Source organism: Pituophis catenifer, unplaced genomic scaffold (genome assembly GCF_029215685.1).
Source record: "Pituophis catenifer annectens isolate HBS135680 unplaced genomic scaffold, rPitCat1.0.hap2 SCAF_7, whole genome shotgun sequence".
Lineage (NCBI taxonomy): Eukaryota > Metazoa > Chordata > Lepidosauria > Squamata > Colubridae > Pituophis > Pituophis catenifer.
In genome coordinates, this window is record NW_027256887.1 from 56,306,850 (window position 1) to 56,323,007 (window position 16,158).

Here is a 16,158-nt window from a genome sequence, read left to right on the forward strand (position 1 = left end):
AAAATTGAACCAAAGAAATACATATAGGCCCATATTCTAGCTTTATTCCTTCTTCCATTTTAACATCTCTCCTTCCATTGCTTTGTACTGAAACAGAATAAATTCCTAAAAACAAAAGCCTCTTTTTACTGTTAGGTTTTTTTTTTATCATATTGCACTAAAAGTAGACTATGAATTTCAGATTACACTGGCCATTAGACCATTATGTTTTCCATACTCCTTGTCATTTCAGAATGCCTGATATTTAATATTATCCTTACTAAATTGTGAAAAAGCCAATGCTGACTGTACAACTTCAATTTATTTTGTGTGCTTTTGAAGGATATAAATAATGACCAAAATTACAAAATTTATAACTGGAAGCCCAAGCATATTTACAGAGAAGAATTTGTTGCAGTGAGGCTACTATTTGCTTGTTCCTATACAATGTTCCTTTGGGTACTATTTTCAATGTTTAATATCAGCCTACTACATACATATCAACAATGATAGGCAAAATATATACAAGGAACTAATTGGTTCAAGTATATTGTATTAAAAGGTTCTTTTGTCATCCAGTGCTATGATTAGGATCAACTAAACCATATACAATTTTCAGTTTTAAATCGAGTTTCATTATCAATTTTGCTAAAAATTCCATTGAGTGTAACTGAATTTTCAGTTAGATATGAAAGAAGAATAAAAAACATTGAAGTCAACCACACTATTCATAAATATCTCTATAATGATGTCCAAAATGATTCACAATTTGACTGGATAGAATATACATTTAAAATGCTGTTTTTCGCCTATGATCAATATTTTTACTGTAATTTATTCAGTTCCACTGAAATATACATAAATGTTATTGTACAAATACTCCACGAAGACATTAAAAAATTAAAATACTTGAAACAAAACTGTAAGCAAATTTCATTAAATTCCATGTTAAGCCAGTGCTCAACAGGTTATTTTGTGGAAACAATGTATTACTTTGGATTTTTTTAAACTTTATTTAGGAAAAAAATCTTTTGAATTGAACTTTTTCATTAAAATCAGCTGCGACAGAAAATTTAATAAAAATTCCAGTTGGATTAAAACCATCTTTGAAACATTGATAAGCTTAAATGCATGGCTATAATAACTTGAAAAACTGTGTACAGTTGCATGTACCTTAGTGCAATTGCTGGCAGCTTTTATTTTATTCTTCCAAAGTACAAAGCATCCAGTTTATAGATGACACCACTGTTACCACTGTTGCAAACAGTACAGCAGCAGTTTAACTTCAAATTAAATCCAAATTCTCTTCATAATTAATGATTTTATCATAAATATTCACACTTTTTCATATAATTTTTCCTCTGTCACACAAAAATATTTAATACAAGGTGCATTTTCATGCATTATTATTAATTCCTCTTCTTAAAACCATTTATCAATCTTAACACACTGCTATATAGAACCTCTTTTCTCCAGATGATTAAATGGCATGTAGTTTACAAAAAAACAGCAACTAACAAATGAAGGAAATTAATAACTTGCTATTATTATTTTTTAAACGTATTAAAACAAAAATTATAGAATTTTCATAATTTCTCAAATATTGTATTAAATAATCTGGGTCTATTTCAATGTTCAATTTGCCAAATAAGAAACCCAACTATAACTGAACATTGTATTACTAAGCAGCATTAATGTTAGAGACCTTTGTAAAAGTAGAACATTAAAATATGAAATCAAAGAAAGCACTGTGGCAAAGTCCTAAGAAAATTGCGTGCACGAAAACTATCTCCCACTCCTCTTGTGGGCTCTTTGAAAAGTCTTCATCCCATGTCATTCTTCTGTCAACGCTGCAGGAAGAACAATCACCAGAAATGACCAGCAGCCTTTATATTTATATATATATTTATTTATATATATTTATGTTTTTGCTAGTTTCAAGGCCACTCAGTGCAGTCTTCCTCTCTGTTAGATTGAAGAGTTGCTTATCATGGAAAGGCTGTGCTGTGACTGCTTTGAGTGCAAGGCACAACAAGAAATGATGAACAATTCATTATCAGAAAATTGTAGTTTCATACTTGGTATTAATTCCTCTTTTAGCTTCTTGTCCTGGTTCTACAATCCATGGTAGATTGGTAAGAGTCTTTTGTTCAGTGGGATCTATCTGCTTTGAAACAAATAAACACAGGAATGCTTTATCTATTTAAATTACAGAATTTTAAAACTATGTTTAAAGTTTGTCAACATGGTACATTACCTGGATACCATATATTGGTTTTTACCTACTGATGATCCAGTAGGACACTGATTGTTAAATTTCACTGCCCTCACAAAATTGTGTTGCTGGAATGAAACACATTACACTAAATTTGAAATTGTAGAATAACCTTACACCATGATGCAGCATGTGAAGCTTACAGATTTGAAAAGCAGGTTGGACTGCAAGACTCACATTCTCTTTTGACTTTGAAATTACTGTAAGTACATATATTCAAAGTACAACTGTTTAGTCAATATCACAAAAAGCAGCAGGCAATTTGAAAGAGGTGCATATAAAACATAAATAGTGAACAGTGTTCCTCAGCTGGCTTGTAATGTATGCATTACAACATTTCATGTGTTCAAATCATAAAATAAACTCCAACAATCATAAAACTACCAAAACATAAAGGTTTTTTCATGAAAACTCACAAATACTTAAGATTCAATGTTGGCAAACTTTCCTGTGGCTGAAAGTAGTACAATATTTGTTGTAGTGAGCACATAATAAACTTAAATATCACATGTTTGGTTCTTCCTGGATTTTGAGATGAAAAGAGGGATATCTAGGCTGCTAAAAGGAGACAGGGTTTTCCCATCCCTCCTATAAATTTTGTGATGAAGATAGAATTTGAATTCTTGTTTCCAATCATATGGACTTTTTAATACATTGAATCAAATATTTATATAGCTGTCCTCCTCCTCCTGCCTTTTTGCCAGGTAAGGATCTCCAGGTTTACCTAGGAATCATCCTTCGTGTTATTCCCACAACAGTCTGAGTGGAGTGATTGGAAAGTAAGGCATGAAAAACCACTCTACTCATACGTACAGTTTTAACCTTCACATGGGGAGATACCAATCTGATCAGATTGGCCAACTATATTATCTCCTACTACTCCGGATTTTATTTATAAGATGCTCTGATTTTCATTTTGTTTTATTTTTATCTTTTTGTAATTGATATAACACCTATTATTGTAAATCATACACAATAAATGTTACAAATGGGTATAAGTGATACTAATAACTAGTAAGTATTAGGCATTAATTTCTCACAATTTGATCTTTATAACAATTTAGGAAGTTAATTTTCTGTCAGTTCTCTAAAAAAATTTTCAGTTCCTCCCCAATCTACAGGTTGACGATGGATACTTTTTGGTTTGTTACAAATCTTCTATGAGTTTGGTCATGCCTCTTCATTTTACCCCTTCAGTCATAATAACTCTGAAAAATATGGCTATAGGGATCATGAATTCAATAATATCTGGAGAGATGCATCTACCGATCTGTATTAAAACACCTGGGCGGCAAGCCAGAACAAAAAGTCAAGAGAACATTCTGAAAGAAAGCAACGGCAAAAGGGTTGCTAAGAAAACTACATGGATGTGTCCATGTAGTCATCAGGAGTTGAGCTTGAAGTGCCTTTCTTTTACTTTACTTACTGATCATTGAACCAAGAACAGCAGATATATTGAGGCATAATCTTATACTGGATATAATTATCAATTATTTGCTAAAGACTTTACAAGTAGTATCGTTAGAATTACCTTCAAGAATGTCTTTAATATCAAACTTCTGAAACTAAAATAAAAAATCTAGCTAGTTACAGTAAATGCATATTCGGAGTAAAATTTACAAACACAGGCCAAGAGCATTTATCACACATTGATATCAAGTTTCTTCTATATGGATTATGCTTCTTACTCACCACAGATTTTCGGATGCTAACACGTGGTTTTGGGATTGGCTTGGTAGGTTTATTATCAAAGCTTTCGGGAAGTGTTGAAGAATGGCCTCCTTTTCGAGCCTGAAGTGCCAGTTGATAAGCTACTTCAAATGCCTGTCCCAATGTGAGAATTATTTCATAGGCTAAATTCTGGAATAGCAACAAACAGCAGGATTAAGCTATGAATATAAGTTTAAAAGAAAATCTTAAATATAGGGTAGCTTTGACTAATTGTGAAAAGGCTATATTAATAGCTTTTTGCGCATGGGTGGTATTTTATCATTTTCTACTACTGACACTTTAAAAAAAACAATGTAGAGACAACATACTTGATTTCTTCCCTCACCTACAATAAATTGAACATTTAAATGTAAATATTCAATCACTCAGTCTGTAGCAAGATAATGGGTGTAGGACATACTGAATACACAGAATTCTGCAAACAATACTGTATTTACCTGGAAGAAACAGGACTTCTTTCTGAATTCTAAATGCACCCTCCTCCATGAAGAGTACATGGGAAAAAATTAGAAACCTAACAATTCTGTGCAATATCCAGCTCCACCAGCTTTTCAACGTAGGACTGCCAATTCTTTCTAAAAGCAACTCTGGCGAACACTCTTGCACCAATGTGAATGTGTCTGTCTATGTGTCATTCACATATGTATATACATGTATGAGTATACTGTATCTGCCAGAAGCTACACTGTAATAATAGGTAAGGCCAGAACCAACAAATATATTGTCTTTAAAATTAATTGTCGCATTTATAAAATTAATACTGTCATAATCAGAAACTCACAAGTATACACCACATTCCCCTTCCTGATTCCAGCAGAAATTGTAAAGACAAAGGGATAAGGGACAATATGGAGAAGGAGGGAAAATTGCATTGGGAAGGGGAAAGGAAGGGAAGGGAAGGAAAAAGGAAACAAAACAAAACTAAATGGAGAGAAAGTGAGGGGAAGAGCTGAAGTATAAACATGGTTTCTCTCATTTCTTTCTAGTTTAATTACTTCTTCCCAGTTACTTCTTTATTTTCAATAGCATCCTCTATTACCAGTTAATGGCAGATAATTCCCTCCTAATTATTTGGTAAGTAAAAAGGGAAGAGAAACTCATGTTCCTATTTGTTTATACTTATTATCACTTTAAGAACAGTACTGTGAGTTTAAACAATCTATTTTACTTGGTCACGTCGATTGAAATCACCATGTGTTCATTTTTATAGGTTACTGCATAACATAAAACATCATAATCCACACTGAAATGCAGACAATAACAGAATGATAAAAGATTTGATGTTTTGCAAACTTTCAATCCTTTACACAGATAGCAACTGTACATTGGCTTACTTCATAAGAATCTTAAAATACTCATAAATCCATTCATAAATGCTGACCTCACACTGGCCATGAAATGGGAGATCTGCCTTCTTGAAACTTCCATTATTTGTAAACCAGTAATACTTCCAAATGAAACTTTTAAAGATATTTTTGTAAATTGGATTAATCTTGCAAAAGAGACAGCAATTGTTTTTACAATTTATCTTTTATCACTGTCCAATCATTAACATCAGGGAATGAAACAAGCAGACTCCATAAATTAGTTACTAAAACTATCTACTAAAATGTAGGTTTGCTTATTTATCTGTTAATTTAATAACTTTTCTCTTGTCCTTCTGAGGTAAACCAGATAGGAATCACAACCAGGTGAGCAAATTCTACTTTATTGTAAAGCTACACTGTAAGAATCTTGTAAGTCTGAAAATACAATTCTTCCTCCTTCCCTCAGTCTCCTTTATAGCCCAAGAAACTAAGGAGGGTCTCTTCTGAGCCTCTTCTCCCATCCACTCTCCAGTTGCGGGCTATGCTGTCTCTTATCTGATTGTTCTCTTGGTAGCATATCTTTGCCCAGTCTCCCAAGTCTTTCCCACATAATGTTACACATCTTAATGTGAAAAGAATCATATGTAGTATCCCTGCCTCTACTTGTTCCCTACAATAAAACGACAGATTGAGCTGAATAAGTGACCAAAGTTATCCACTAAATTTCCAAGCTGAAGGATTCTTGAACCTTAATCATCCAGATTTCTTATTTTGGTATGTTTGACATAGATTTTTAAGAAGAAACTATGCAACAGCAAACTTGCCTACTAGTCTTGTAATATTTATTTTGCTAGTGATTATAAAATTGTACATTGTTAAATAGTATTTGCATTTCGTTCTCAGCCAGTTGTGATAGACAAGGTTTACAAATATTGATGTAGGTGGTATATATTTGTATGTATTTTATTGGTATTTTTATTCAGCCAATTATGAAGCTTATTCTGCGGAATTACACATGATTTGTTGGAATGTGATGATCCATTCTGGCAACATACTACTTAAAATATTATTTGACATATTCATGTACTGATTATTGGATTAAAATGTTCTACAGCAGCCTGGAAGTGAAGAATAAACTTGAAAATTCAGCGGGAAGTCTGACTACAGTATAATGTTGGGGGAACCATAACAAATCATTCTAAATGTTTCAAGCCGACATTCTATGAGCTTCTAAAGCTCATGCTTTTCAGATCACAATCCACAACACTAGCAGTTATTTTAATTAAACTAAACATCTGAAATTGTAACATCCTCTGAAATTCCAAAGTTTCTATCTATATGTGATAAAAAGATATATATATTAAAAATCAATAGTTCATTTTACTGTTGAAATTTAATTCCAAATGTATGTCTGCATTATAAGGCTGCAATTCTTACAGCAGAAACACATCTGAAATGATAGCTTATATGCTTTAGATCAGATTGGTAAATGCAATATTAACAAAACTCATTTTTCAAGTTTTAGGCACACTGAAAATTTGCCCACAGCACACAGGAATACTAATAAAAACCCAGCATTTTAATTCACAAATTATTTGATAGCCAGTGATAAACAGCACTATTGCAAAGATAAAAATTCACATTTTATCAGCATTTAAGGAATATAGTTATGGCAAATTTCACTGGGTTTAAGCTGAGATACAAGTCTTAAAAGGCTTAGAATGCTTACCTCACAGAAAATATTGCTTTATCCTTTTTTGTCAATACAGTAAAATTTTGAACTAATCATTATTTGTCCCAGAATACAGCTCTATATGCTTGGATAGATTGAATTTATGGAGCTTTGTGAACCATATGCAGAACTGGTGGTTACTAGTTGCTCATTGCAATTGACAATAACTCTTAACTCCCAGTTATTTTGTCATGAAGAAGCAGCAAATTAGTTACAGGATAAACCACTTGGCAAGAAGGTCTGAGAGGTTGCAGATTCTGCTTCCGCTGAGAGCCCAACCTAACCATAACCCAACCAGAGAAGTAGTAGCAGCTTTAGACAGCTTCTTCCTTATCCTGTGCCCGATAAAACTCGTGGTTTGAAATGTCAGTGAGCCCAATAAAATCCAGCCCTATGTTTATATGTGTTACATTATGTTTTCTTTTAAGTTTTTCTCAAACCGTATCATTAAAATATAATTTTTCAAAATTTTCAAAAATATTATATAAACTGGCTATTCAGGCAAGTACACGCATGAAAATCTTATTCAAGATATTCTGCCTATGCATAAAAATCCTCAGTTGGATTATTTCACTTGTACGGAATCGTATGTAAACAGCAATAGTCAGCAAAGTTTCTTCAACATGTGCCCATAAATATTCATTTCTAACCACAGTGATTCTAAAAGGATGACTTGTTGCATAGAACAGCGTTTCCCAATTTTTGTGTCTTGGCAGACCAGCGGCGGCAGCAGTGGTATGAGAGGGGAGAGGGGATCGTTTTGTGTGCCTGTGCACTGCTTCACAAATGCAACTTACACACTTGCCCACCTCTTCCGCAGCCGAAGGTGTTGCAGCCAAGCACAGGGCCAGTGGGCCGCAGGTTGGGGACCTGTGGCGTAGAAGTACGTAAGAAAAATAGCTTGTATCATGCCTGTGCCAGGCAGACCGAATGGCCTGTTCAGTTGCATTTATTTGGGTAATGAGTTCTGAGAGCTTCAGACAAAGCCTGATTACTTTTAAAATTTCAGTTAATGACTAAAGCATAGAGGAAAGAGAGAGGAGCTATCTGAATATTAAGCTAGCAAAAATTACATAAAATATTCTTTGTAAAACTGGAGCTTTAAAATTATTCCTCATATGCTCAGATTTTGTTCTAGGAGATTCACAGCTAAGACACACAGGCAGATATTCCTACCCTCCTTTATTATGGGAAGCAGTAACTCATAATAAAGAAAGGTGTTCAAATATTCCTTGTCTAATTTTTAAATATTTATTGGAAAAACATATTTTGAGGAACCTGAAGTTCATGGCACACTTGTCCTGCAAATATTCTGTCTATATTTAATTAAATTTGTCCAACACAACTATCCAGGAAGACTTTAATGCAATATTTTATAATGCATTCATCTTTTCTCATTATTGACAGTTTATAGCACTGGCTCTGCCTGATGGAAAATAGATTTCTAAAACATTAAAATATAAATTTGAATTCTCAAGATATGTATCCTGATAGATTCAACTTACTACTAGTATATGGGAAAAATAAATGACGACATGTTGTCTTAACACAATCATTAGGCAAAAAAACCCTTTTGTACAACATCTATTTTATGAGAGTATCAATTTTCTTTAACAAGGCTTTCTCATGTTCATAACATCACATTAGTACATATTTCTAAGTATAAAGACTCAAATATGCATTACCTTAATAAATCCAGCAATCCTTCCCTAATCCAATAATTTACCAGACCAACATAGGGATTAACAGCATACTAACATTAGAACAGATGTGACTGACATTTTTAGCTTATTTTTGATGCCTGGGAACAGAAATAGTTCACTTTTTGGAGTCCTTAAGCCACACACACACACACACACACACACACAGAGAGAGAGAGAGAGAGAGAGAGAGAGAGAGAGAGAGAGAGAGAGAGAGAGAGAGAGAGAGAGAGATTCACAAAAACAAAACCACAAAGCTTAATTTTATTCATTTTGGCATGATTCTGGGTCATTTTTAGAGATATATGAGGAAGGATAGAGAGAGATGTGCATTTTCTAGAAAGAAATAAAACTGTTTTTTTTTCTATGCACATTTGTCTCAATTTCCCTAATATGCATTACCGTAGCATTTGGGGTACACTATTTGATCTAAAAAATATTTCATTTAGTCTATTTTATGAATTTTCAACCTTTACATAGAAATAAACTAAAAGCATCAATACGTAGAGAAAAAAATTTATTGGAATGTTAGAAACAAACATAGAGCAGTAAAGTAGAACAATAGAGATGACACTTCATATGATGGGCAAATTAGGTCATAATGTTCCTTCCAGAAATGGTTTCCAGTCACAACAGGAGCTCGCTGCCTGCAAATATAGTTCTAGCCATTGTCTTGTCTATTTTTCCTTGATCTTTTTTTAACATTTTTTCAATAAAGGTCAATTGACCATCTTGACATGAACTTAAAATGGATAGTACATCCATGGATAGTACATCTGGTGATTAATCTTTGAAGTTCAAGATTTCTCAAATTATTACTTGCGTTACCAAGTTCCTGCAATAAAGCAAAGGGATTAATATTTTTATCTGTTTCTTCCCTCCATTAGAATGATTTGAAGAAAAAAATAGCTGCAGTAAGCAAGCTTTGTTTCTATGTTTTACATCAAGAAAACACTGTACATCACAATCTACACCACATAACTCATCTAGAGTATGAGATTTTTATATAATCTCTTTGTTCAACTCTATGGTCAAATGTAACAAGGGAATCCATGCTATTGCCAGCCAGAAAAAAAACTTTGGATTAAGACTTAACTTTATATAATCTAATTAATTTCTCATTTGCTTTTTAAAATCATTTTGTAAGTCATAAGTGCTGGGACCACTGCTTAGTCAAATCAAATATTAATTAAAATAACCTAGCAAATATCAGTCAATATACTTACATAGGATTCTTGATGTAGGCTTCTTTCAGATGATTTTTCTTCGTCCCATTATTTTATTCGCTTTTCAGAAACAAAAATGATGTGTGTTCTTTTACAAAAGTTTCTGCATTATCTTAAATCCTTCTTCATCCTTGTAATATTATTAGAATATTCTTCTGGGCAATCTTCTTCTTACCTGAAATAGTTTCTTCATAACAATGCCATACATTTATTGTTGTGTGAGATTCAGGCCTGAGGTGGGGATTACCAGCACATGTCCCTTTCAAGGATACCCATTACCCAGGGTAATAACTGAGTTGCCAAGATCAAGAGAGGACACATGTGAAGCAGCCTTTGGCCTGCAGGAAGTTCATACTTTGTCCACGTGGGTGCTAAAGAAGAACAAGAGTTACTTGTCTCTTGATTTTTCTGTAGCTTCTCTAGCTGATTACTTCTAAGCCATTCCAGTCATTGGAAACAGAAATCCCTGCTGCTGTTGCTTTTTGATTTATTTTAGACTGAACACCTGTGAGGCAAGTATCGTACAACTGTGAAGCTGCTAAATTTACCTGAAAAACTTTGACCTGGAAAAGCTACATCTCTGATTAAGAATGAGATTATTTACCATCAAAAGGCCCCCATCCTTACAATTACAATTTAAAGGGAGGTCTAATCTAAAATTTGTCCATTTGATGCAGAGGTGAAATGTAAAATTTGTTACTACCAGTTTTGTAAGCGTGGCTTGGTGGGGGGGTAATGTGACTGGGTGGGGGTGGCCAACTTTTTTTTTTTAACTTTTAAAAGCATTTTTTCTATAGCCTCTTCGGTTGAAGAGGTTGCAGAAAAAATGCTTTTAAAAGAAAAAAAAGCTTCTGATGATCAGGCAACTCAGCTAGGATGGTCAGAGGCTTTTAAAAGCATTTTTAAAAGCCTCTGACGATCCCAGCTGAGTTGCCTGATCGTCAGAAGCTTTTTTTTCTTTTAAAAGCATTTTTTCTACAGCCTTTTCGGCCAAAGAGGTTGCAGAAAAAAATGTTTTTAAAAGCCTCTGACGATCAGGCAACTCAGCTGGGATCGTCAGAGGCTTTTAAAAGCATTTTTTTCTACAGCTTCTTCGGCTGAAGAGGTTGCAGAAAAAATGCTTTTAAAAGAAAAAAAAGCTTCTGATGATCAGGCAACTCAGCTAGGATGGTCAGAGGCTTTTAAAAGCATTTTTAAAAGCCTCTGACGATCCCAGCTGAGTTGCCTGATCATCAGAGGCTTTTAAAAGCATTTCTTCAGCCGAAGAGGTTGTAGAGGAAATGCTTTCAAAAGTAAAAAAAAAAAAAGCCTCTGATGATCGCGCAGCTCAGCTGGGCATGGGGGCGCGCGCAGGGATTTTGCTACTGGTTCTCCGAACCACCTGCCGCCATCGCTACCAGATCGGGCAATCCAGTCCGAACCGGGAGCATTTCACCCCTAATTTGATGATTAGCAAACATCATCTGTGTAAAGTGTTGAGGTACCAGAAGACTATGCAGCTCAGATATTTCCACCATCCCTATAATAGAATGCACATGGTTCCCCTGATCATGTTTTCAAGTTTTCAAATTTCTAGTTTTATATATTCAATTTTCTTTGAGAGGATGGAGGCTCTGTACACAGACTAGTGCTATGCACTTCATTTAAACCCATTACTTAAAGTTTTGAAGTGTTGTGGTGGTATATGGAAATGACCTTGGGAGACAGGAGGAAAACCCATAGCCTAGGCAACAGTCTGATTAGAGACAGCTCAGTCGGTAACTGAAGGAAAATCAGGGTAGCATTTCAAAAGGGGTCCTCCCTAGTTTTCCAGAGATTAAAAAGAGACAAAGGGAGAAATGCTTTCAGACTTGCAAGTTTTTGTTTGTTGTTACCTTACAATAAAGATAATGCTGATAGTCCAGGTAGTGCTTCTTCTTTGGACTACCTCAAAGGAATAACAAGTTCCATATATTATAAAGGACTCAGTGCAATGGTTTTAAGGCCTTTTCTCTGTTGTCTGACCCTCTAGGTCAGGGAGAGTCAAACTCAAGGCCCGCAGGTTGGATCCAGTCTGTGGGGTGCTTAGATCTGGCCTGCGGGGCCGCCCTGGAAACAGCGAAGGGCCAGCCCATTGTGCCTCTGTCAGCAAAATCAGAGCTTTGGAAGGCCACACACAGCCCTCTCCAGCTCCATTTTCACTGGCAGAATGCTTGGGCCACCAAGGTGCACCTGACTCAAGTGACATTGAGCTGGCCATGCTCCCCCAGCCCCTCGAGATCAAACACAACCCTGATGCGGCCCTCAATGAAATTGAGTTTGGCATCTCTGCTCTAGGTGCACAGGACTGTAATTGCAGATGTGTACACATTTTGCTGCATGATTCATGACAAAATACCTCAGTCTGCTATGGAATCTGCTGTCCCAATATATAGCAATGTCTGCATTTGCTTCAAGGGAGATTAATGGTGCATATGGCTCACTAGATGTTGATTGAATGTTATTTCTAATATCAGAAGCAGTATGCTTTATACAACATTAGTTATTGGGAAAATATTATGTTCACTTCGTACTTTGAACTTTCATGAGCATCTAGATGGTCATTTGAAAATGTAGGTGTTTAAACTCCCTAACTTTTTATTAGCCTCTTGCTTTCATGGGATAGTTGCAATATATTACTTTTTTAAAAAGCACTTAGTTGTAACATCACAATGATATGAATCATTTATATTAAATTTTAAATAGTGGTTATTATGCAATTTACTCATCGGTACCAGAACTGTTCTACAGCAACCTTCTTCATAACTGAAATTATACAGGAAATGTCATGGTTTGTTAGCTATTACATAGAAAAAAAATTATAGACCAACCACATCAAAGGCTGTGAACACATGACAGTAATGGTGATTTGTCTTCAAATCTTTTGTAATATAAGCAAATGTTGAGAGGTCTTCGGGGTCTTGTGCGGCACAAGAAATGTTACGAATCTCATGTTCAGCAATAATATTCTAAATGTAAAGAAAAGAAATAATTGTATATATTTAATGATCCAATCTGGTTCCCAATATTTTATAATACTTAGGTTTTACATTGTTGCTAATACAAATAAAATGATAAGCAAGCGATGTAGCTGTATTTAAATTCAGCAATAAGCAAAATGTGTTGTTTCCTTTGGTGTTCTGTGATTCTAAACATTTAATTTTATAGCTGAATTCATTAAATCATTATTCCTCTCTCAACTGATATTGAAAATTAAAATATCTTTAAAAATAGTAAGATATTGTAGAAATATCTATTAAAAAAGGTTTTCTTTGCATATTAGTTACTGAACATGAAGTTTTAACCTGTTCTAATGATACTGACAATAGAAAGGATGTGGTAGATAATTACTGATTACTGATGGTACAAGAAAAAACAGCATTATATTACAGATGTTACTAGTTGTTAATATGCAAATAGAATTCATGTACCAATTTAGTGATTAATATTTAATTCCTCTATTAGATAAAAGTCAAAATGTATTAGTTCATAAATATATTCTGTTATCAGAGTAAATGATACAAAATCTTTCTTTAGACTTTCTTTTTTAAATTTAGGAATCAGTAAATGGAATATATAAAATGCTATAGAAGTTAATTTATGGTGCCAGACATACATATTTAACAGGAGTGTGAAGACAATTTACTGAACCATATAAACTTAGTGATACTATCCAGATTACTGTAACATAAATAGTTATTTATTTTATTACTTTATTCATGAAATTTATATACCACCTCAATCCAATAGGACTCTTGATGATTTGCAACATGCATTAGAAAATATAAACCAATATAAATAAAACTGAATCTGGCATCAAAGGATCTGCATAAGCACTCCAGTTTTATTAATATTAATATATATATATATATATATATATATATATATATATATATATATATATATATATATATATATATATATATATATTCTTTTTCGTAGGCTTTTATGTGCATATTCTTTCTAGCCAGGTTTTACCTACGTAAACTTAGTTGTTCTACAGCCCTAGGTTCTGTGAAATCTCATTCACAAGTTTCTGGGCCTTTTTTCTGCTGACAAACTGCAACTCTGTGTTGCTCTCTGGGAGACTCAGATAGCTATTTCTGCCTTTTAAGGCGTCGTCAGTGAGCCACACCCACTTCTCAGATATCCTTCCTGTAAAGGTACAATGTATCTTTTTTTTTTTTTTTGTCAGTTTGTCAGCAGAAAAAAGGCCCAGAAACTATATATATATATATATATATATATATATATATATATATATATATATATATATATATATATATACACACACACCTTTATTATATCCATTTTATGAGTATTTTTCATAAAAATATGCACTTATTTCATTAAAGCTAAGTAACTATTATTCTACATATATTTTGCCTACAAAAAAATCACAATCACATTAATAAGCTTTAATTTTAAAATTCTTTAAACTAACATTTTAATTAAAATTACTTAATTCTATGCTATGTTGGCAAAACAGTATTTCAGGGTTTTTTTATTCCTTCTATTGCTACTTTCAAAACTGTTGGATTAAAACACTATGGATTGCTATTATGTTTACACTGAATATAATATATTTCTGCAAATGTAACCATAATTTTTGCCTAAAATAGCAATACTGTTAAGAAAAAGTCTTCAATATTCTCAGAAGGGAATTAGAAGTATTTGTGCCAAAACCAGAAACTGGAATAGCTTAATAAGCTTTGTCATGTTTAATGTACATTTCCAACTTAGTTCTATTTCACTGAAAGATCTGTTAAAATTTGAATTCTTTAGTTCAAATCCCCTCTCTTCCCCCTAAAAGCATGGAACTCATAAATCTAGTTTTGATTCAATAAAAGTAAAATTAACTAAACTATGATTTAGAACTGTAAATGTAGTCCTTTTTTTTCCTTTTCCTTTTGTTTTTACTGTTATATGCTACCTAGCGCTCTTTAGAACCAAAGCAAGTTAAGAGGCAATTTCCCAATTTGCTTTGATTCTCAGGAACTTGGGGAAATTGACTCAAGTTTTTATGCTCAAAACAGAAAAAAAAATAGACTTAAATTTGAAGATTGAATAATTGTGTAGTATAGAAATGGTTTGTAATAACAAAACATGGAGGCCGTAAATATAGTAAGCATTTTATTGTACTGGGAAAAGTCAGGAGTCTCTTTTTTCTCTTTTTTTCTTTTCTTTTTATTCTGCCTCTCCCTTTTCTCCTGTTGTTTAATCTTTATTTTCATTTTCATGTACTTTATATTATAAGAAACTTCAATAAAGAGAACCAAAGCTAGTTAAATAAATGAATAAAATATGCAGTCTACTTTTACTAAAAAGCAGAGAAAATCATTGTCCTTTCATTAACGCCCCATAGTTAATCATCTTTGTGTCTAATGTTGCAACAGAGCAATACACGTGCTTAGTTTCAAATGGAATTTAAGGTGCTGGCCTACACCTATGTATGAGCTATATGAATTCTTAGGGACTGCCATTCCCCAATAGTTTCTGCTATTCTGGAGGGCCTTTGGAGTGCAATGGCTAGTTTTTAATGCCAGTTTGATCATAAAAGAACATAAAGTGGAAAATGCAATCAAAGCCATGTTAAAAGAAAATATACAGTACACCAGTCTGCAATGAACTGTGGACCAAATGGCTGTGCACCTAGCCATTTATCCTTCCTTCTGTATATCTATTGGATTACTGCTATAATCATGCCACTCTTCCCTGTTTCTCAGGTGATTCCCAGAGGCATCATGAATTTTAAAAGAATAGATGATTTGCCTTCTTTGAAATTACAATGAAGACTCCTAAAAAAATCTTATTTTCCTCAAGGTAATATAAAATATTCAATTATGAAAGGAAAGAAATAATTAAAGAGCTGCAATAAGCTCCATTTGTACTTAAGTTGGAAATGTATATAAAAATTGTGATTATTTCAAGGAAACAGACATAGACACAAGCAGGTTCATGAAATTTCAATACCTTATGCATCTTATTTTGAAGCTGGCCCGGATAGTATGTATTAAAAAAGAAATAGTATTGGACAGTAAAATTATCACTTGGATGAGACAATATTCACTGATCAAATATACATAAAATGGACAAAGCCAAATGTTTATCTTAAGCCAAACTGCTGCAACATTAGTCAACTTGTGAATAGACCATTATCGTTTGAGGTTAAAACATGACAAAAATCATC

The 16,158-nt window shown here is 33.5% G+C and overlaps 1 protein-coding gene across 12 annotated transcripts in view; it reads right to left on the bottom strand.

Moving 5' to 3' along the window:
- Nucleotides 1-1,968: 1,968 nt before the first annotated feature.
- The window catches only part of ANKS1B (ankyrin repeat and sterile alpha motif domain containing 1B), a 281,952-nt gene continuing 267,762 nt past the window's right edge, over nucleotides 1,969-16,158 (bottom strand). For 7 of the 12 annotated variants that reach the window (XM_070947771.1, XM_070947768.1, XM_070947779.1 and 4 more), the window contains 3 exons: nucleotides 12,800-12,937; nucleotides 3,947-4,114; nucleotides 1,969-2,146 (listed from right to left, as the gene is read on the bottom strand). In XM_070947771.1, the coding sequence (XP_070803872.1) occupies nucleotides 2,036-2,146; nucleotides 3,947-4,114; nucleotides 12,800-12,937 (417 nt within the window). In that variant the 3' untranslated portion in view covers nucleotides 1,969-2,035. The remainder of the gene's footprint in view (nucleotides 2,147-3,946; nucleotides 4,115-12,799; nucleotides 12,938-16,158) is intronic. The other 5 variants (XM_070947769.1, XM_070947767.1, XM_070947778.1 and 2 more) reach the window with 1 other exon arrangement.